Source organism: Hemicordylus capensis, chromosome 6 (genome assembly GCF_027244095.1).
Source record: "Hemicordylus capensis ecotype Gifberg chromosome 6, rHemCap1.1.pri, whole genome shotgun sequence".
Lineage (NCBI taxonomy): Eukaryota > Metazoa > Chordata > Lepidosauria > Squamata > Cordylidae > Hemicordylus > Hemicordylus capensis.
In genome coordinates, this window is record NC_069662.1 from 160,374,333 (window position 1) to 160,397,313 (window position 22,981).

The 22,981-nt window shown below is 45.9% G+C and overlaps 1 protein-coding gene across 13 annotated transcripts in view; it reads right to left on the reverse strand.

The window, feature by feature from the left end:
- Positions 1-22,981, reverse strand: part of LOC128329198 (sodium channel protein type 5 subunit alpha-like) — a 371,320-nt gene that overhangs the window by 44,668 nt on the left and 303,671 nt on the right. For 12 of the 13 annotated variants that reach the window (XM_053259890.1, XM_053259889.1, XM_053259895.1 and 9 more), the window contains 2 exons: positions 9,761-9,915; positions 8,819-8,992 (listed from right to left, as the gene is read on the reverse strand). In XM_053259890.1, coding sequence (XP_053115865.1) covers positions 8,819-8,992; positions 9,761-9,915 — 329 coding nt within the window. Of the gene's footprint in view, positions 1-8,818; positions 8,993-9,760; positions 9,916-22,981 lie in introns of those variants that run through there. The other variant, XM_053259901.1, reaches the window with a different exon arrangement.

Consider the following 22,981-nt stretch of genomic DNA (forward strand, 5'->3'; position numbering starts at 1 on the left):
AAGGGAGCTGCTCACAGATCAGTATGCTTACCTGGGAGTAAACTCACTGAAATCTGCAAGACGTGTTTCTAAGAATATAAGGAAGATTTGCTTCCAGGAATATTATGACTAGTTCCCTATTTCAATTGGCGCTTCCCAGAGTACCCTTTGTGTAGACCAAGATGGGTGTTTTCATCACATCATTCACACTTTCAGCTCTTATTGTGACTAGTCTGCTGCACTGTTGTCCTTTTCCCTCTTATAACAAAGAGGTGTGGGAAAGTCAGTGTGTGTGTGTGTGTGTGTGTGTGTGTGTACACACACACACACACACACACATATATACACACACACATATATACATATATACTGTATATACGTTTAATTGTGCTTATACATATATACACACAAGTCTGATGGCAGTTGTTTGGGAACAACCAATTACAGCAGATTGAGCAATTACTGCCAAGGCAATACAAACCTCCATCTTGCTAATCAACGGGGGAAAGTGATTCAGAGAACAATTAAAGTCATTACAAACCAATATATTTACTTCTCACTGCAACCTCCCTGCTCCCAAGATGATACGGCAGAAGAGTAGTATTCAGTCTAATCCCTGAATAAAATGTCATTAATCAGCTAGCCTCAGAAGCACCATCAGATCTCTGGTTTTTGTTTTGTCCAGAATATTGTGTGGTAGTGTTTTGTCCCCCCCCCCCCATTGTATGGCAGCCAGGCATTCTAAATTTAATGTGGAAATCCTGGAAGAGATACAGCTTTCCAGGAAACAATTTGGGAAAGCAGTGGAACAATCTCTGAAAAAGAGTGCTTTGCTGAGTGGGTGACAAATGACCTAAAAATTAATGTGCTAGAAGAAGATGGACAAGGCTCCCACATGGACATGATTACTGACAGACAATTCCCTCTGTCTATGGGTGCTTCTGGATAGAGCATATTGTGGAAAATACAGACTGTGTTCTGGACTGGCCAGATGCTGGCAGTGAAACACTCATCCAAGCAGCCAGCCCCATGCTAACGGATGCTAGTGCACATGGAGTAGCAGGTTCAGCATGGTTGGTACAGCAACCATGATGCCAAAACAGCAATGGTGGCTGTATGGACTAGTGGCAGGAAGTCTGCAACAGAACATGCTGTCAGCAGGGAGTCACAACCAGTCCTGGCTTTCTAACAAATGTATCTTGTTTGCTAACACTGGTCACTCTGCATTTTTATATGTACACATATAAAATGTTAAAATGATACCTAGGAAAAGTAGTGGCCTTCAGGTTACTTTCATGTTTTCATTGTGATTTTTCTTGAGGAAGCACTTGCATGTTGAAAACAATACAGGGAATCGCTCTGGCAATAAACCGTTTTCTTACTTGGAAGCAGGCAACTAGCATGGGAGGAGCAAGAACAGAATATGTTCGAGAAGAGCCCTGTGCCTGCCTGGGAGCAGAACTTCCAAACAGGGTTTTTGTGAAAAAGGACAAAGAGTGGACCAGGAACGTCATCCAGCAGAAACAGAGAGAAAGGTCCTTGGCAGGAGGTTTTACACACATGGCTTTTACCTTTCATCCCCTCTGGAATGAAGGCTGTGAGTCCACATATCAGAAGGATTTACCCCAAAGCCCCTGCGAGCTGACAGGGACCAGTACACACCCGACTCTGCTTTCCCCCGAATTACTGTTAAGAATTACTTTCAGGAATGCTGCAGGGCTTCTTCCTTGATGTGTGGAGTGACATTTTTTGGCATTTTCCAAAACTCCATGAAGGGGGGTTTGACTGCTGTGTTGGGTATGATTGGAGTATCTGCTGATGCTCCCCAAAGCCTCCTCCTGCCTCGGAGGGTCAGCAAGTTGCCTGCCTGCATCCCAACTCCTGCGCTTCTGGTGTAGAAAGCACCTCCATTCTAGCAGGCTGCTCTCAAACTGCAGACGACCTGCCGCTGACGCGGTGGGTGGGAGGCAGTGTGAACGGACAGGCTGCGGTTGCACGCCATCTGCTCCCTGGCTGGGTCTGGGTCTCTGGACTACGGTGGGGATTGACTCCCCACGCCCAGTGCCAAGCAAGAAGCACAGGGATGCAGCAGCAGGGGGGTGCCAAGCAGTGAAGCTTCTGGAACCATCCTCCCTCGCTGCTGGGGGTCCCAGGCATACCCTCCCGGCCAGGCAAGACTCTCCCCACTTCCTGCCCACACCATCACCCCGCAACACCCCTGCCTCGCCCGAGAGATACCAGGAGAGACGCCGGCCTCTGGTTGCAGGTGGGGGGATGAGGTGATGAAGGCAGTCACTCACAAAGGCAAGTTCATTATAAAAATCAGCAAAGATTTGGGTCAGATTCAGCAGGTTTGGGATAAGTGCTCTGTTTGATCTGGGTGCTTGGCAACCTGTCATGCCGTTCTTCTATTCCCAGCTGTCAAACTAACCAAAAAAAAGGGGAGAGAAGAAAAAGGTCTTCCCACCTTCTCCTCTCCTATGTGATTGGTTGGAGAAAAAACCCAGAGCAAAAATTGAGAATGCACAAAAGAGAAAGAGCGTAGGGAGTGCGGGAGTGCATAGATGGACTGCTATGGGAACTGTACATCTAATCGCCTGAATTAAATTTCTTGCGAATCTGCTGCAAAGCAGATTCAATCTTCAGATACCCTGCGGCATGAAGGCATGTGTGAATAACTCCCTGGAGTTGCTTTGTTTCATTCTGCATGTCTTCTTGCTGTACCCATCACACACCTCATCTGCTGCTCAACAGATAACATCAAATTTTTACTGAGCTTTTTTGGGGGGTGGGGGGATTGTTCTTCCCCCTGCCCTTCAAAACATTCATTTGAAATGTACTGGAGCCCATTATGAGAGATCATCCTTCAGGGATTCTCTACTGGACAAAAATAGACTTTTGTTGATGGATTATTGTAGCACTTCGGATGTGCAGCTTTGCAAGAGAGAATCCGCTTCAGTAATCCACAATGATGAAATGGTCTTTGCTGCTCCATGTGCAGAAATCAGCGTCAAAGACCCATCACAGAGCTGGGTAAGTAGCTGGCAGGGGAAAGGGGTAGGCCACATGAGCATTGGCTTGAATCATGAATTGGATTTTCTTGCCCTTTTTGTTGTCCAACTTCTCCTTAATTTATTTAAATCAATACATTGGCTGGCAGAATCATTTGCCAGGCAATGACACTTGGAAGGTTTTTGCTTAGGGCTGGATTAATCAACATGCTAAGTATTCTATGGAGTAAGGTGTCGGTCAGATTGTAGCCATTACTGTAGTCTGATTGGCCCAAGTGTCCTATTGCAAAAAATGGTGCCCACTTGTTAGGGAAAGTCGAAGAGATTTTGCTGACTGAGGCAAAGGGTGACACAATGCCCTCATCAATGAACAGCATGCCCCAGCAAGGCAAGGAAGGGTAGTGGCAGTGTGTGGTGATGTGCGTGGTGGCAGGGGCCTGGCCTTAGCTACCCCTTGCATCCTTCCATTTGCCTGAGGCAACCACCTCACCCTGCCTCATGGAAGGGCCGCCCCGCCACACATGGGAGCTACTGTAGCAGAGTGGGTAAAAGACTGAACTACTACCCTGGGAAGTCCCTGGTTCAAATCTCATCTCAGCAATCAATTCAGAAATGGCCTTGGACAACGTATGGCCTCTTAGCTTCTGCTAAACCAGCTGCTTTATAATAATCCTGTCCTGCCTTATGGGTTTGTAAGGCTTGTTGCCCTGAAGGTCTTTAAAATTCCTGTTCAAAACTTGGTGGCCGCCCCTCATCAAAAGGCAAGAATGGCCATTTCCCCACATTTAGGCAAGTTTAAAATACTAATAGCTGGGCTGGAAGGGAGAGAAAATCCTAAGGATAGAGAAGGTTATAGATGATGAGTGATGCCCAATGGAAGAATTCTGTTTATGTGCTGAGAGTTCCACAGGTGGGTTTAGGCAATGAATTAATCCTACCATTTGGGCCACAAATTGGTGGTGGGGGTGGGACTCTAGGTACCAGCATGGACTGATGATGTCATTGCTCCGTGACAGTGCCCAAAGGTCTCAACACAGGACATGGGCTGTGCAGCACAACTTTGTCTCCCTCTACTGAAAGGAGAGTTGTGAGGCCTATGAACCAGAAGTGAACCCTGTCCTGACTGACAGTGGTGACCTCTATGGATCAGCCACACAGCACATGGTGGGTGGGACCTTGAGGGCCATGCGGCAGGAAGAGAACTGACCTTTGTTCAGTTGAAGCTAGGCTGGGCTTGCAACAGGATAGGTAGCCATGGAGTTGGCTATTCAAAAGGACTGCAGATCCTTCAGAGACAGGATTGCAGGATATTTGAAGCTCATCAGGTGAGGGGTGCGTTTTCAAGGAAAAGGGGATTTAGTCTAGGGAACAGTTTGCTAGTCAGTTTGCATCAAAACCTTTTTTTTCTCCTTCTGTGTGCTTTGCATATCTTTGCAACTGTTCTATTGTGTTTTATCTGTAATGCAACTAAGCTAAGAAACAATAGCCTGTGCCCATCCATCCAGGGCTCTGCAAAAGTCTCTGTAAACGTTTTAAGGTGCTCTTGTATGTTCCTACACCCCCGTTCTTTGCAACTGGGGTACTTTTTGAAATATTCTTGTAGCTGCTGAGTGTTTTCTTTTACCTGTCACTAAAAGCTGAGAGAGCCTCAGATGGAAACTGTCTGTAGTATTTTGAATAAAACTTCCCCCACTCTTTTTGTTCTTTTGTGGTCATTGGCTGAATTATTTCATCAGTGAAGTGTCCCCGAGGCACTGTGGAGGGTGGGTGGGGGGAATGCATGGCTGGCCCTGTGGTTGCAGGTAGAGCAACTGGTGCAGAAGCCCTCCTCTGGGTGTTCCCAGTGGGAACTTCCCACCACCTAAGGTGAAGTGGGTGGTGATGAGAAGAGGCTTGTTTGTGGTGCCCTGTTTGTAGAATAATCTCCCGTAAGGCTCTCCTGGGCCATTAGTTCCTAATGGGTGGAGGCTACCACCCCAATTGCAGAGGGATTGGGCAGAGGGCTGATTTTTGGTGAATTTTTGAAGTTTTAGTGTCTTTGGGGCAGATTTGGGGCATAAAGTGGGATCTGGGGCAGAAGAGTGGGGTGGGGTGGTAGTGTCTAATGGGTGGAGGCTACCACCCCAATTTCAGAAGGATTGGGCAAAGGGCCAGTTTTTGGTGAATTGTTGAAGTTTACGCGTCTTTAAGTTTTCCCCTCATAAGGTATAATGGAGGTTTCAGCAGCCCCATAACTGCACTTGGGCAGTGCTGGGGTGGCCCAGAGCAAGTGGTGGTGTAGTGCACATAGGGTGCCAACCACCCCCACGGGTTGCTAACTCATGGGGTACAGGCTTCTGTTGTTTCTGAGGTGTTCTGAGTGTGGATTCTATGATAGCAAATGAGATTTTCATTGAGACACCATGAATCCACTCTCATTTGCTATCACAGAATCCACACTCAGAACACCTCAGAAACAACAGAACCTCAACAGAACCACAACAGCAAATTCTGGTAGCTTCCTTGCCCCTAACTTGCACTACCACCAACCCCACACCACTCTAGGCCACCCCTTTTCCCCTGACATGAAGCGATACACCCTCCATTATACCTTATGAGGAAAAACCTTAAAGAAGCATAAACTTCAACAATTCACCAAAAATCAGCCCTTTGCCCAATCCCTCTGCAATTGGGGTGGTAGCCTCTACCCATTAGGCACTACCACCCCACTCTTCTGCCTCAGATCCCACTTTATGCCCCAAATCTGCCCCAAAGACACTAAAACTTCAAAAATTCACCAAAAATCAGCTCTGCCCAATCTCTCTTCAATTGGGGTGGTAGCCTCCACCCATTAGGCACTACCACCCCACCCCACCCTTTTGGCCCCAGGACCCAGTTTTTAAAAAATCCTAATCGATTCAGATTAATTCGGATCCGAATCAAATCTGGGGTGATTTGGATGGGTCAGATATGGACCCAAAAACAAATCAGGGGTGTTTCAATTCAGATCCAGATCGAAACATTGAAAATCCGAATTGCACACCCCTACCATAAAGTACCACCAGGAGTGATATACTCTACATGGACTTGAACGGTGCACAGTATAAATGGTGCATGGAAAACATTTGGAAGGAACCGCCAGAAACCCTCTTAAAGTAGCCCTATGTGAGCAGCCCCCAGGTTTCTGTGAATTATCTTTATTATGCTTATATGCAGCTAATGCATAATCTCATAACTTGCTCTACTTTACCCCACTTAATTCCACAGTTAAGCCTGACATCTGGGAAAGGCCCTGGTGCCTGCTCTTTTGGAACCATGCAAAGATCTTTGCATTTATGTTATGTTTTGTGCGGCTTTTAACTCCTCTCATGTTTTTATATTGCTATTTGTTATTCCGAGAGTGTTGTTTTAATTTTGATTGCATTGTTTTTCTGTAACATTGGCAAGAAACCCAGATATTGAAGACTGGGCAGTGAATGGAGGCACAAAGAGGTATTATTACTGCCACAAATTTGCGAGGTACAAACACTTCTGGCCTATTTCCTTCAGTACTCATGCAACAGCAACAGCCAAGGAGGAAGAGTGAAGAGAGCTGGGCGAGCAGCCCCACCAAAGAGAAGAACACAGCCAAGAGCAGAAGTCAGGGGCTCTGGCTAGGAGAAGCCAGGAGGAACCTACACAGGCCTCCTGCTTTCCACTTCTGCATACCTCCCTAAGGAATACTGGCTCCACCATTCCTGTCCTTTGGGCCCAGAGTCTGCACTGTAACACCTCACTCCTGATTCTGAACCCAAGGTGGGTATTCTGGAGAGAATACAATACAACCCCCTCTCCCCCTGGATCCACAGGGCTGACATTTGTACGGAAACACAAAAATCTGAAGAGTTGTGGCCTAAAAGAGAGAGGCTGGCATCCTGACTAAGGAAGCACTGGCAGAAGGACGCCGCCCGAGCACATAGCTATTTGGGCCAAGTCTGGCATTTGCGTTCCAGACAAGGGTTGTGCCACCACAAGCATGCTTGCTCTTGCACAACAGTGTGGAACTGTGACATCTAATTCATTTTAAATGTAACTTTTGAGTAATTGTGCAAAACGTTTTTGTCAGGGCCCCGGTACAGACCCCCATGACCTGCCCAACTCCTGGTGCTGATCAGTTCCTTCCCCGCCCCCCATCCTTGGCCCAACCCCCGACAGACCTGGCAGATGCCTCGGCCGACGAAGAGGCAATAAGCCAGCCACTGGGGCCAGATGGCTTTTCGCCGTCTGGGAGTGCCAAAATCTCGTGAGATGTGATTTCCACCTCGCGAGTCGTGATTTCCACCTCGTGAGATCTCATGCTGAACTCTTGTGGGTCCATGGGTCCTCACAAGAGTTCTAGCGAGATCGGAAGATCTCACAAGATCACCCACGAGATTTCGGGGGCATATATAGACAGGCCGGCCCATGATGAGGGACCAGATGGCCGAGGGCTGCCTAGGCGGAAGGAACCCGAGGAGCAGAAGGTCTGGCTTGGCAGGGCATTTTCCGGCCAGCTTCCGGTGATAACAGGCTGTCGACATAGATGCAGCCAAGGGCCACCACTCTGAGGCTGGACCTAGACCATTCTACCTCAACAAACCATGCAGCCCCGACATGGGGCATTACACTTCTTTTAGTGCAACTATGCAATATCCTCATGATAATGCAACTTTTCTCCTTATGTAAGCACTTGGTTAGTCCGGATGTCGGCCAGAATGTTTTGGGCCTCAGCATTTGGGGATAAGCTTCTGGAAGTGAAGTTGGTCCCTAGAGTCTACCCAGGGGTGGAATGAAACACCATTCATAGTATCCCAAAGACTGAAGGAACCTTCAAGAACATTTGCTCCAACATTCCATAAAGGAAATGCTTTTACTTCTGCCTGACACTGTGGTGAATTCCACTGCTCAAACAACCTTATGGCTAGGTTGAGGCAAGCTAATTTTATTTCCTCCCAGCTTAACCCGTTCTTTGAGTTCTTCCTTCAGTAATTCTAGAATGACATTGCTCTCCTGCTTCTAAATGAAAGCATTTTAATTAATTAATTAATTAATTTCTATGTAAACTGCTTTGGAAACTTTCATTGAAAAGCAGTATATAAATATCCGTTGTATTGTATTGTATTGTAAAGCCTCTCTCTCACATGATTGAAAAATGCAATAGGATCATAGGATTTTTTTTTTTAAAAGGATTCAAAAGGATTCTAAATCCCTTTTGTCTGAATTTGTCATCAAGATTTACTTCAAGCTGAGTGGCCAAGCTGAGGCTCTCCAGCTGTTCTTGGACTACAATTGCCATCCCTCCCTGCTGCAATGAATTGTGGGAGTGATAAGAACAGCATAGGAAGCAGCCTTATACAGGAGTCTTTCCCAGCCCTACCTGGAGACAAAAGGGTTTGGCCTGGGACCTTCTGCATGGAAAGCAGAGGCTCTACCACTGAGCGATGGGAGTTGTGATGTAACAACAGCTGGAGATCCTCAGATTGCTCTCTCCTGATTTACTCCTACAGGTTACTCTGGATGTGGGGAAAGGGGTGGTTACTGCAAGTCACCCGGGTTCAGGGTTTTCACTACAGCCCCAGAGTTTTTCTATAGTCTGAAGGTGAGGTCTTGGCTCTGATGCAAAAGAATAATTTAACAGCAGCACATTCTGAAGCTAGAGATTTCACTGAGTGCTGAAAATAATGGCTAATGAGCACCAGGAGTGCATTTTGAGCTGTCCCAAGTGGGAGCAAAATCAAACTGAATCTACATTCATACTGGGAAGCATGTTGTTCAAAATAAACTTAATCCACATCGCATTTAATCGAAGCTGAAGAAAATGCAGTACTTACATCCACAATGAGGAAATCAAGCCAACACCAGGCATTGGTGAAATACTTCTTAAAGCCATAAGCTACCCATTTCAGAAGCATTTCCAGGACAAAGATGTATGTGAAGATCTTGTCTGCATATTCCAACATAGTTTTAATGTTCTTTCTCTCTTCAAGGTAGATGTCTTCAAATGCCTGGAAGTATAAAGCAGCCTATTGAAGTGCTATACACTCCAGATGTCCTCTAAGGTTCTATGAATAAATGACTATATGATAATTACAATGCATTAAAATGCATCCGTTGGTGTGTGTGTGTGTGTGTGTGTGTGTGTGTCTGCTATACTTCTGTACAAGAAATAAAATTTCAGCCCCTGTTCTCAGGATGATCAAGCTGAAGTCCTCATTCCCCCCACCCTAAGCTGAAGTCCTCAGATTAGGAGGATTTACAACTTGGTCCACAAACGACGTAGGACAGGGATTCTCAAACTTGGGTTCCCAGATGTTGTTGGACTACAACTTCCATCATCCCTAGCCACCATGGCTGAGGGTTTGATTCAGCCTCTGAAGCCGATTCACATAAAAACAACAACAATAAGGCATCAAAGGGAAAGAATCGCACCACTGAACATCACATACAGTTTGGGGCCCATTTGTAAAATGAGGATAGAGACTGGTCTGCGGTTGAGCTCATAAAGGCTCCCTAAAGCAAAGCAAAGCTGTGCGAATCCCCCAGGGACATTTTCAGGAACTTCCTTCCAGGTGAAAGATTTCAACTTCCCTCCCTCTCAGCTTCCAACACATCTGCCACCTAAACAAGATAAGCTGTTTTGGACACAAAGGCAGATCAACAAACTCACAGATGTGTGGGACATCATTATAATCTAAATATAATTAACATAATTCTATACACACACAACACACACAACTTGACAAGGAGAAGAAAGTCCTAAGTATGACATTTACCAGGGCTCCGCTGCTCAGGAGGATCATAAAGATAATGAACGTTTCAAACCAGCTATGTTCAACTATTTGGAAGCAGGTTTTCCTCAGCCTCCACCAAACTTTGCCAGGAAATTTTGTGGTGTCCACCCAGCAGCATGGGAGGAATCGGACACAAGCTGAAAGAACAAAGAAGGGTCAGAGAGAAGGTTTAATGCCAGGAGCCATGACGAGGACACAAGAACATATTTAAGGATGCGAGAAGGGCCCTGCAGGATCAAAAGGAGAATTGATTTAGTTCTTCACTGTCTTCCTCCACTTTTGGATATGGACATTTAGGAGAGGAGAGCTGGTCTTGTAGTAGCAAGCAGGACTTGTCCCCTTAGCTAAGCAGCATCCGCGCTGGTTGCATATGAAAGGGAGACTAGAAGTGTGAGCACTGTAAGATATTCCCCTCAGGGGATGGAGCTGCTCTGGGAAGAGCAGAAGGTTCCAAGTTCCCTCCCTGGTAGCATCTCCAAGATAGGACAAGATTTTTTATTTTTTTTAATTAGGACAAGATTTTTTTATTGAACCAACAAACTACCAAAGCATACAGTACGATGCCAAAGCACAATTATATACAAAGTGGTTTTTTGTACATGATATATCTACAAAGATTTACACACAAGGATTTGGAAACACACAAGATTATGAAGTATATGTGGGTAGTACTGTAACTCGGGGGTGGGGGATTACAAGGCACATCCGGTAATGGGGGGGGGGTTTACATCCGACGTCCATTTCCACAATTTGTCCCATTGCTGTTTAGAAGAGATACTCTTGTCTTTTTGCACATAACCATACAAACTTTTCCAGAAGAGATTTACTGTCTCATCTGTGTGAACCTCTTGGTCGCGTCTTCCCTCCCTATTCCTATGCAGGAGCATTGCATAAATGACATACAGGTTTACTAACCTGATTACGAGAAGGGGAACGTTCCAATTCCCTAGTATGAGGGCACCCGTTCCATCTCGTTTCCTTGAAGGTTTCTTTTTGGGACCTCGAAAAGAGGTTCTATCGCTCAAACCCGAGGTTAGTTCTTCCCAAGTCTGTTTTTCCAAATCAGGCCACTCTAACAGCTTGCTTACTCCCTGCCACACTCTTTTGGCTACCACACACTCTTTTAAGAAATGTGAGTGGGTTTCCCTGAATGTTTTGCCTAGCTCACTAGCTTTCTGTTTGCAGGTGATTTTAGGGCACTCTTGCTGGTCCTCTGGGAGCCATGGCTTAGCCGCATTAAGTGGTAGTACTTGATGGTATAAGCGCCACCTTGTTTCCCATAAATGGAAAGGGACTTTTTTCTCTTTAAAGAGAGCGATAGGGTGATCGGGTTGCAACAAGTACTGTGAAGTGCGGTGTTTGTAGCGTTTACGTTCTAAATCAGGTTTTAAGAAACCCACTTCTAGAATCTCTCCATAAATTGTTTTCCTTAGCTGCTTAACTGAGGAGGATCCTTTAAATAGATCCGGTTCAACCTTCCATTTTTAAAGTGTGAATAACAAATCTCTCAAGTAGTCCGGGTGTTCTCTTTTTAATACTTGTGTAATATTGCCATTGAAAGATCCTTTCCCCCACCATGCTATGCCCCATGCTGACTTGCGCCAACTCAGAGCGAAAAGTGAGACCCAGGTTTTTTGTAGGAGGTTGGACATATCATGGACATTCATGAAAATCCAGTTTCCAAAATTGTAGGACATGAATTCAGTTACAAAATAGGGTTGCATGGCAGGTAGGGCTTGGCCTCCCCGCTCAATCTCCTTAAATGCTACCGCACGGGCCAAAGGGAAGGACGCTGTGTGCCATACTAGACGGAAGATCTGGCTTTCAACTCTCCGAAGGAGATCGAGCGGGGGAGGATAGACTACTGCCAGGTTATGCACTGGGGGTATCAGGTAAGTCCGGATGTAAACCGCTTTCTGGTACATGGCGAGGCTCCATTTTTTCCACATAGTGATTTTAAGCATTACTTTTTCTTCCCAATCTGTCCAATTTTCCCCCCAGGCTTTTTCCTTAATCCCATATTCAATCCCCAAAATGTTTACTGTATCTACCAACTTCAGTTTGGACTCTGGGACCCCTTCGCTTTTACATTCAGAGATGGGTAGGCACGAGAGTTGCTGGCGTCCGGGGTCCATTTTAACAAATACGCTTTTGTCAGCATTTAATTCTGAGCCCGAGATCTTGCCATACTCCCAGAAGAGGTCTAGTATTACAGAGATTTCATTTTCATTCGATAACAGTAATGTAACATCATCGGCATGAGCTACAAATTTTACCTTAAACTCAGAATGCGGTTCTGAGTGGACAGGTGGTTCGGCTATCCCATCACTCTCCCTCCTCCTCCCTCCCGGGAAGGTCTCACAGGGCGGGGGGATAGAGACCGAGAGTCCTTGCAGATGGGGTTCTCTCTGAATCCTGATCAGGATCGGATCCAGGGCCAAAACATAAAGTAATGGGCTCAGTGGGCATCCTTGGCGGACACCCGAATGCAAAGTGATCAGGTCGCCCCGCCATCCATTAATTTGTGGTGTCACCTTTGCATTCGTATAGAGCAGCTGTATCCAAGTCACAAATAGGGGTGGTATACCTTTAGCTTTCAACAATGTCCACAGATAATTGTGGTTCACTTTGTCAAAGGCCTTAACTTGATCCAATAAGAGGAGGTGACCTTTCCAACTTTCATTCTTTATAGAGTAAAAAAGTTCTCTCAGCAGACACAATGAGTCTCTCATCTTTCTTCCTGTGATAGCGCTTGTCTGCAAGCTGTGGACCAATTTAGGGGCCACTTTCGCATCTATTATTTAGGATTTTGGCAAAGATTCTGTAATCGATATTTGTGAGGGTTATCGGTCTCCAATTTTGTGGTAATGTGGTGTCACCTTTCTTGGGGGAAAAAATTAAGAGGCCGTCCCCAAAGGACCTATTTAAACGCCCATTGTCTAAGACAAAATTAAATAATTTTACTAAAACTGGTAGTAGCTGGTCTGCGTAAATCTTATAGAAAGGCCATGTCAGACCATCAGGCCCCGGGGCCGATGTGTTCTTTCCCGCTGAGATAACTGCTCTGACCTCTTCTATCGTTACAGGATGGGTCAAAGAGCTTTTTTCCCCCTCAGTGAGGGAATAGCCGAGACCATATTCATTCAGACTTCAGAACCTATCTAGATAGGATTGAATGTCCTTTACAGAAATATCCTTCAATGCATACAAGTTTGTATAGAATTGGGCCATGATTTTTAACATATCGTGGGGGTCAGCCATTAGTGGGCTACTTCCATCCAATCTCAGGCCTTGGAATGTCAAACTAGATGTATGCATCTTGTCCTTTGCCCACTCCCCTTTTTCAACTACAGACCCTTTGAAGCGATACCGCTTATTTTCTAAACACCTGCGCCGCAGCTCATTTTGAAATGTCCTGATTGTCTCTTTGTAGTGGCGGTATGATTCCACGTCGAAGGCTTCTCCCCTGTTCATCTTATCAACAATCCTCAGATGTTGGGTGATCGCTTTCTGATAATTTTTGACCCCTATCTTATATGTCCGGCTGGTCACTGCCCTAGTACGGCAGCCCACCCTCTTTTTAAGTGTCTCCCAGGCTCCCAAAGGATCATCTTCTACCTCTAGTAGCCGAGGGAGCCTATCTCCAAGATAGGGCTGAGAGAGATTCCTGCCTGCAACCTTGGAGAAGCCACTTCCAGTCTGTGAAGACAATACTGAGCTAGATAGACCAATGAAATGACTCAGTATATGGCAGCTTCCTATGTCCCTATGACATTCCATACAGTCATCATGACTAGTAGTCAGGGATAGACCTCTTTCTTCTCCATTTCCAAAATCTCTAGTATTGCCTTAGGCAGAAATACTAGCAAGTTTTAAAAACAAAATCTAAAGTGGAAGTACCTTTGTTTTTCTATTGCTATTGCGTTGCCCGTGGACTTTCTTTTTAGACGGTGAACCTCTTTGGGATCAGAAATCACTTTCTATAGCTGTTTGCTACATAGACTGCTTCGAGAAAGCTTTTGTTGGAAGTCTTTGTTGAAAAGTGCAATATAAAAATTAACAACAAGGGGTGAGGGGAGGGGAGGACCATAGTTCAGTAGCAGAGAGCACCTGTTTTGCATGCAGAGAGTTCCAAGCACATTTCTGGCATCTCTGGATAGGGCTGGGGAAGACCCCCATCTGAATTAGAATTCTCTGGGTAGCATTCTCAGAGTAGTGTTCTATGAAGTGCTACCTCTTCCACGCTCAAGGCCAGCGAGACAGGCAGAGGTGAGAGGTCTCAATGCATGGATGAGACAGTGGGGTCAGGAGGAGCGGTTTAGAGTGGGATGTGCATGGAACCAGCAATGGCCACTTTGATGGCGGGGGAACATAGGAAGCTGCCATATACCGAGTCAGACCATTGGTCTATCTAGCTCAGTATTGTCTACACAGACTGGCAGTGGCTTCTCCAAGGTTGCAGGCAGGAATCTCTCTCAGCCCTATCTTGGAGATGCTGCCAGGGAGGGAACTTGAAAACTTCTGCTCTTCCCAGAGTGGCTCCATCCCCTGAGGGGAATATCTTGCAGTGCTCACACATCAAGTCTCCCATTTAAATGCAACCAGGGTAGACCCTGCTTAGCTAAGGGGATAAGTCATGCTTGCTACCACAAGGCCAGCTCTCCTCAGGGAGAGCAAGTAGGAGCAGGTAGGGTGTTCTCCCCCCCCCACTGCATTTTCCCCACCGGGGGAAGCACCCTCCCTGATCCTTTAAGGCAGGGATTCTCAACGTGTGGGTCCCCAGATGTAATTGGACTTCAACTCCCATAATTCCCAACCAAAGGCCACTGGGGCTGAGGATTATGGGAGGTGAAGTCCAATAACATCTGGGGACCCACACGTTGAGAAACCCTGCTTTAAGGTAACCCCACCCCCACCATCAAACCGGCTGAACTGTCAGATCTTAAAACTGGTTTGGAGGCCCGTAAAAGGACTGCTTGTGAGAACAGCCTCACTATATGCTTGTCGTTGATATACAGCTGTATCTTTTACATGTGTTTGCGCACATCCCTAATTTAGAGTTGTTAGGCACTGGGGTACATTTTGTGGCAAGCAAAGCCTGTACAAAAGGTACAGGCACCACTTGAACCAAGATGCAACCAGACTGCTGATGCTTCAAATCAAAAAAGATTGCAGAGCAGCTTTTAAAATGACACCTGGGGATTGCCGACAGGAACTGAGGGACATCTGTTCAGCAAGCAAAATCTCCTGATGTGTGAGGGTACAAACCTTTCAGATAAACCAGAAGGGGACAGAGTAGAACCAGGAGTAGAGCAGTAAGGGAGATGGCACACGCCAATGCCAGGTAAGAGACTTGATGAATTGGTGTTTATATACCAGTGCCAGAAGCCTTTGAACCAAGCTGGGTGAGCTGGAGTGTTTGGTTGCTAATGAAAACACAGATATGGTGGGCGTAACAGAAACCTGGTGGAATAGTGAGAACCAGTGGGACACTGTTATTCCTGGGTATAAACTCTATAGAAGATATAAACTCTATAGAAAGGGCAGAGAGGGGTGAATTGGGAGTGGAGTAGCACTATATATTAAACAAGGTATAGCATCCAACAAGCTAGAAAACCTAGGAGCACCGGAGTCCTCCACAGAATCATTATGGGTGAGAATGTGAGGACTGAAAGGAAATGTGTTACTAGGGAAGTGCTATCACCCTCCAGATCAAAATGCTGAGAGTGACCTAGAGTTGGAGAAGCAAAACAGAGAGGCGTCAAAGAGAGACAGAGCTGTAATAATGGGTGACTTCAATACCCTCCATAGACTGGGCAAATTCACATGTGGGTATTGACAGAGAGGCCAAATTTCTAGACATGCTAAATGACTGTGCCTTGTGTCTACTGCCCAGAGATGCAAGTTTTGGGAGGTATAGAAATATTTTAGATAGATAGATAGATAGATAGATAGATAGATAGATAGATAGATAGATAGATAGATAGAACTGTTGGTCATGGAACCAGCCAGAGATAGGAGAATCCTGGATTAATCCTGAGTGGTGCCAGGACCTTATGTGAGATGTCAGAGTTGTATAACCACTGGGGAACAGGGAGTATACTGTGATCCAATTCAGCTTATATATGAGTGCAGCATTGCCAAGAAAGTTTAAGACAGATATGTTGGACTTCAGAAGAGGAAACTTCTCAAACATGAGAGGACTGGTAAAAAGAAGCTGAAAGGGAAAGTAAGGAGGGTCAAATTACTCCAAAAAGCATAAAAATTATTTAAAACCACAACAATAGAAGTTCAGTTGGAATGTATAACAAGGGGGGAAAGTATCACCAAGTTCAGGAGGACGGCAGCATGGCTAACAAGTAAAGTCAGGGAAGTTATAAAACCAAAGAAGACTTCCTTCAGAAAATGGAGGTCCAGCCCAAATAAAGAGAACAGAAAGGAACATAAGCTCTGGCAAAAGAAATGCAAGGAGACAATGAGGTCACTGACACATGGTCAGTGTGCAGACTGATACATGGTCAGTGTGCAGAACCGAATAGGGTTCTGCGGGGAGAGCGGGTCCTGCTCTTGCCACAGATGATCAGGGGGTTAGCCTGGGCAGCTGGACCGGCCACCCACACGATTACCAACTCGTCACGGAGCCAGTTGGGGCTGCAGAGATCGGGGGCTGCCTGGCCCCTGGAAGTCCCAGAATGCCCTGTGTGAGTGTGCGGGCCATTCTGGAGAAACCCTCCAATGCAGGGAGGCTTGTTTTAGCCTCCCAATTGGAGTTCTCTTCATGAGTTGCTGTGGCATGGAGCCACACTGTGGCAACTCACGATCACAGAAATGGGGTTAGCAGAGTGCTCGCTCTGCTAACCTCATTTTAGGGGAGGGGTATTTAGGCGGGCTAGCCACTGCTGACCCGCCAGGCTCACCTGCAAGCCTGGTGGTTCTCATGACCGCTTGAAAGCTGCTTGGGCTCCCTTAGCTGACTTTTGAGTGGTCATGAGAATAGCCTCAATAAGGGATGCAAAAAGAGAGTTTGAGGAGCATATAGCTAGAAGGGTCAAGGGGAATAACAAAAACCTTCTTTAAATATATCAGAAGCAGAAAACCTGCCAGGGAAGCGGTTGGACCCTTAGAGGATGAGGGCATGGCAGGGATTAATAAGGAGGATAAGGGGATTGCAGAGAAGCTGAATAAGTTCTTTGCATCTGTCTTCATGGTGGAGGATACTGACCATATCTCCACTCCAGAACTGAGCTTCTCAGGCTTGGAGGCTGAAAAACTGGGCCAATGTGAGGTGATGACAGAAGATGTTCTAAACTGTCTTGAAAACTAAAAATTAACAAATTACCAGGGTCAGATGTTTCATAAATTATCTAGAAGTTGGGGTAAGCATTCTCCACTACAGGATATGGTGATGGCCACTAGCATAGATGGTTTTTAAAGTGACTTAGACAAATTCATGGAGGAGAGGTCTATCAATGGCTACTAGTCTGGTGACTATAGGCCAGCCTCAGAGGCAAGATGCCTCTGAGTACCAGTTGCAAGGGAGCAACAGCAGGAGAGAGGGCATGCCCTCAGCTCCTGCCTGTGGGCTTTTCAGGGTGGGACACTTTTCTGGTGGGACACTGTGGGAAACAGGATGCTGGACTAGATGGGCCTTGGGCTGTTCTTAAGTTCTAAGTCCTGCAGAGAAGCTAGCAATCACTGTAGACAATACTCAGCTAGATGAACCAAGGATCTTCAGGGTCAACATGTTCCCATGTTCTTGTATCTGTCTGTCTACCCGTCCATCCATATATCCAGTCTTCAATCATATATGGAGCTCCCTCAGTTTGCGTACAATTATGGATAGTTCTACTATTATGAAAAAACAATAAACTGAAAGGGATTGTGACAGAATGCTTTAATTGGCTCATTTATTTGATGCATTTCTTGTCCATGATGAGCAATATCTTGCAGTCCTCCACGCTTCATAGTAGAAATCCACTTGCAACCTTTGGTGTGACTCACTGACAAACAAGTACAGCTTTGCCAAAGTCCATGTGGCTTTGCCAGGTAATCTCCTTGAGGAACAATGGCAGTGCTTTTAATGCTGTTTAAAATGATGCCTGTAATTCCCACAGAGGCTGTTGCTCCCCCCCCCCCCCCGGGAAGTGTTTCAGTGCTGTCCACCTAGCCCAGTCATTTCCTTTTCATAGTGGGCAAGCCGCCCCCCCGCCCAGCTCTAGCCTTTCACAGCAAAATCCTAAATCACAACACGAGAAATCTGCAACGTGACAATGGCTTTTGTGGGGTGGGGGTGAGTGGAGCATATTGTGTTTTGAAACAGCAGGCTTTTACTGCTGGGACAAGTGGAAGATAATGTTGGGTTGTCAGCGCTCGGGAGTGCTCAGTCAGAAAGAAATGTCTGCAAATGAATTACAGAAAAGAAAGCGCCAACTTACTGTACGTTGGGTAGAAGTCACCTCAGCTTTGCAACGTATGCTTTGCAAAGGGGCAAGCTGTATATCTGAATATATGCGAAGCTGCCATAGCCTGAGTCTGACCACAGCCCCACTCAGCAAAATGTTGTCTATTCTGACAGTGACTTCCTGAAGTCTCCAGTAGGGGTATTTCCCAACCCCATCACCCACAGATTAGCCATCCTTTAACTGGAGATGCATTTCTCTCTCTCCATACAGTGGCTAAGAGGTGAAAACGAGATCCGCAAACCCGCTGTGGTGTTCCAAGATGCAGGGGTGCTCTTTCCATGAGGCAAGATGCAGTGGTCACCACAGGAAAAAGGAAAGGTTGTGCCGTCGAGTCGGTGTCGACTCCTGGAGACCACAGAGCCATGTGGTTTTCTTGGGTAGGATACAGGAGGGGTTTACCATTGCCTCCTCCCATGCAGTATGAGATGATGCCTTTCAGCACCTTCCTATATCGTTGCTTCCCGATATAGGATTTTCCCATATTCTGGGAAACCCACCAGCGGGGATTCAAACCAACAGCCTCCTGCTCTCTAGGCGGGTCACTTCCCCGCTGCGCCCTTAGGTCACCATAGGCAGCAAACCATTGGATGCCAGCAGGATGGCAAGGTGCCCCTCACTGAGGCCAGCAGAGCAGCTCTTTGACCCTTACAAGCTCTGCCAGGAGGGCCTGTCCTCCCCTTCCCTGTGACTCCCCACTCCCCCGTCCTGCCATCTTGGGCTGGTTTTGGAAGTGGGGCAAGGAAGCATCCGTCGCCTCGCCTCAGGTGCTGCCAAGCCATGGGCAGCCCCTGCCTGCCTGGCAAACCCCAGACTCGCTTCAGTACCCATAAGACCATCCTCCTCCTGAGCCTCTAAGATAGAAATCTGTTCCCAGATTCTAGGGGAGACGGGATGAATTACTCCAGGAGTCACTCATGGTGAGAAGAGCCACCTTTACACCCAGGATTCTCTTCCCCGGTAGTGGGACCAGTGCATTTCCATTTATTCATAAATGATCTAGAAGCTGGGGCAAGTCGCGAAGTGCCAAATGACACTAAATTATTTAGGGCAGTGAAATCCAAAACAGATGGTGAGGAGCTCCAAAAGGATCTCTCTAAACCTGAGGAGTGGGTGACAAAATGGCAAATGTGGTTCAGTGTAAGCAAGTGTAAAGTGATGCATACTGGAGCAAAAAAACCCAACTTCACATATATGCTGAAGGGGTCTGAGCTGGTGGTGACTGACCAGGAGAGGGATCTTGGGGTTGTGGTGGACAGCTCGTTGAAAGCGTCAACTCAGTGTGTGGCAGCTTTGAAAAAGGCCAGTTCTGTGTTTGGAATCATTAGGAAGGGGATTGAAAATAAAACTGCTAATATTACAATGCCCTTATACAAAATGATGGTGTGGCCACATTTGTACAGTTCTGGTCACCATAACTCAAAACGGACATTGTAGAAGAGGGCAACCAAGATGATCGGGGTCTAGAGCACCTTACTTATGAGGCAAGGCTACTACACCTGAGGTTTTTAGTTTAAAAAAAAGACGACTAAGGGGGGACACGATAGAGGTCTATAAAATTATGCATCATATCTCTCTCACAACACTAGAACCAGGGTTCATCCCATGAAACTGAAGGCCAGGAAATTTAGGACCAACAAAAGGAAGTACTTTCCCACACAATGCATAATTAATCTACGGAATTCTCTGCCACACAATGTGACAATGGCCATCACTTGGATGGCTTTAAGAGGGGCTTAGACAAATTCATAAAGGACAGGTCTATCAATGGCTACAAGTCTTTTTGGCTCTAGGCTGCCTCCAGGCTCAGAAGCAAGGGAGCAATAGCAGGAGAGAGGGCATGCCCTTACCTCTAGCCTGTGGGCTCCCCGGAGGCATCTGGTGGTCTACTGTGTGAAAGAGGATGCTGGACTAATTAGGCCTTCAGCCTGATCCATGCCGTTCTTATGTTCTTATATTAAATCCATGTCAGGAGAAAGGTGTTGGAACCTTTTCCTTGGTATGCCAGTTTTATACGTGGAGAGGATATTTTATGCAGGGTGGTAATTCAAAATAACATTCAAAATTTATTTATTTGTCCTCTCACATTCAAACATTCAGTCCCCTCACATGTCTGAAATGCTACAGCCAGCAAGAGAGTCTGTAGAAGGGCCAGATCTCAGTGGCAGAGAACCTGCTTTCCATGCCGAAGGTCCCAGGTTCAATTTCTGGCATCTCCTGGTAGGGTTAGAAAGACCCCTGTGTGAAATGGGAGAGCTGCTTCCAGTCAGTGTAGTCCGAAGAACGGAGCCAGAGGACCAATGGTCTGACTCAGTACAAAGGCAGCTTCAAATGTTTAATAGCGATTTCACACGGGACTTCTTCTCAACTACTTTAGCTCCAAATCTGAGGTCAAACCGATCTATCTCCAACACCATGTTCTATATGCCAAGCTGCACAGAACACCAATCGGGCAGAAATGAAACATTTCTTTTAAAGCTCATAAAACCAATATGTGTGCATATAAATTCAAGACAATGGCACATGGGAGGGCCATTAACTGGCCCTATCCACCCCCAGCGCTGTATTTCCAGTGACTGTTGCTGGTGTCTAGCTGATGTTTCTTTTTAGATTGTGAGCCCTTTGGGGACAGGGAGCCATTTAATTTATTTATTATTTTTCTGTGTAAACTGCCCTGAACCATTTTGGAAGGGTGGTATAGAAATTGAATTATTATTATTAATAATAATTATTATTATTACTATTATTTCTGACTGTGTATAATAATAATAATAATAATAATAATAATAAGAAGAAGAAGAAGAAGAAGAAGAAGAAGAAGAAGAAGAAGAAGATAGCATAGCAATACCAGGGGATAGCAACCATAGCAATACCAGGGGATAGCAGAATAGAAGAAAAAGAAATAGAAAAAATCACCAAATACAAAGATCTACAAATTGAAATTGAAAGGCTGTGACAGAAAAAGACCAAAATAATCCCAGTGGTCATTGGCGCCCTGGGTGCAGTTCCAAAAGACCTTGAAGAGCACCTCAACACCATAGGGGCCACAGAAATCACCATCAGCCAATTACAAAAAGCAGCTTTACTGGGAACAGCCTATATTCTGCGACGATATCTATAACAACAGCAACAACATTGACAATAAAATTCTGGCATCCCAGGTCCTTGGGAAGGACTCGATGTCTGGATAAAACAAACCAGTCAATAACACCTGTCTGACTGTGTAAAATACTACTACTACTACTACTACTAATAATTATTATTATTATTTCCCCTGTCAAAATCTCACAAGCGCACAGGTCGATGATAGCTGTGCTCAGGAAATCCTCTTTACCTCAGTGGGGTTACTAGTAGCTTCAGTGTGGCAATTTTGATCAGGAAAATGGTACAGAGGAAAGGGTTAAATATCCCCACCCCCACCATCACAATCCCAGGCCAATTTGTTTTCCCCACCAGTGTTCCCTTTAGCAAGGATTCCCAGATGTTGTTGACTACAACTCCCAGAATCCCCAGCTTTAATGGCTTTTGCTCGGGGATTATGGGAGTTGTAGTCAACAACATCTGGGAATCCCTGTTAGAGGGAACACTGTACCCCACCCGCAACGTGGATGATTTTTTAAAACAACCACATGGATTCCCCATGTAATGTATCATTTGGTAGTTTTGTCTGCATAACTTTTGCCTTGCTCACGTGGGAAATAATTGCTGTTGGGAAGTTGCTGATAGCTGATTGCTGCTTAAATCAACTCAGCACTCAGCCACGGTAAGTTCACGAGGACGGAGGCTGCACCCGTACATAAATTGATTCTGCAAAGAGCCAGCAGGGAGCCATTCCTTGCCATGCAGAAGCTCTTCCCCTCCCTGCAGCTTTCTGTGCTAGCTACCAAACTCTCTTTTTTAATACAACTGCTTATCATGAAATATAGGTCACTGACTTATCCATCTATTTATCACGTGTATTATCTATGCAGGAAAAAAAAACTGGAAACTTCTTGGAAAACAAGAGGCCACCGGAAGCAAGCATTCAAATCATCGTATCCCCTGGAAGACTTGCTTGCCACACGGTGCCCTTTCCCGTCAACTGAATTAATATTGGGCTCCTGCATTTAAGGAGAACTGCCAAGAGAATGCCTGGGACCCGAGGATGTCTCTGAGCCCTGCAGGGGTTCCGTTACCTCATTCAATCATCTTGCACACACTGTTTTGCTGACTAGGAGCCCTTGTGTTCGTCCCTGTGAGCCCCATCTGATCCCCTCTGAGCAGGCTTGTTTCTGAGTCAAATAATCCTCCGGGATATGTACGCTCACAGATCTATGACAGTTCAGCTCACCTTATTCCCTCCCTCTCCCCCTCCTCACAACACCCCAGGGAAGAATCTTATGGAACAATCAGCTGGGATAGAAACTCATTTTGAAAAGCAGAAGCCTTCCAAGAGATTGTGAATGTTCGTTGGAGAATTAAACAGACTGAAAATCTTCCGTAGAGTCATGTCATGCCATATCCCTGCCTTTCGGAGGTGGGTGGAGTTGAGAGTTTACAGAAGGCTGGCACAGTTTAATCTTTAAAGTTTTTTTTTAAAAAGCAATGCTGCCTTATGCAATCAGCCCAAGGTTACAGGAAATGCCTGGAGGTACTGTGGGTGAACTCCGCCAACTGGTGAGAATGAAGGGCGGAATTGGTACCCTTGCAAAAATCAACCAGGAGTAACTGTCCCCTAGCCCCCTCTGTAATAACATTCTTCTTA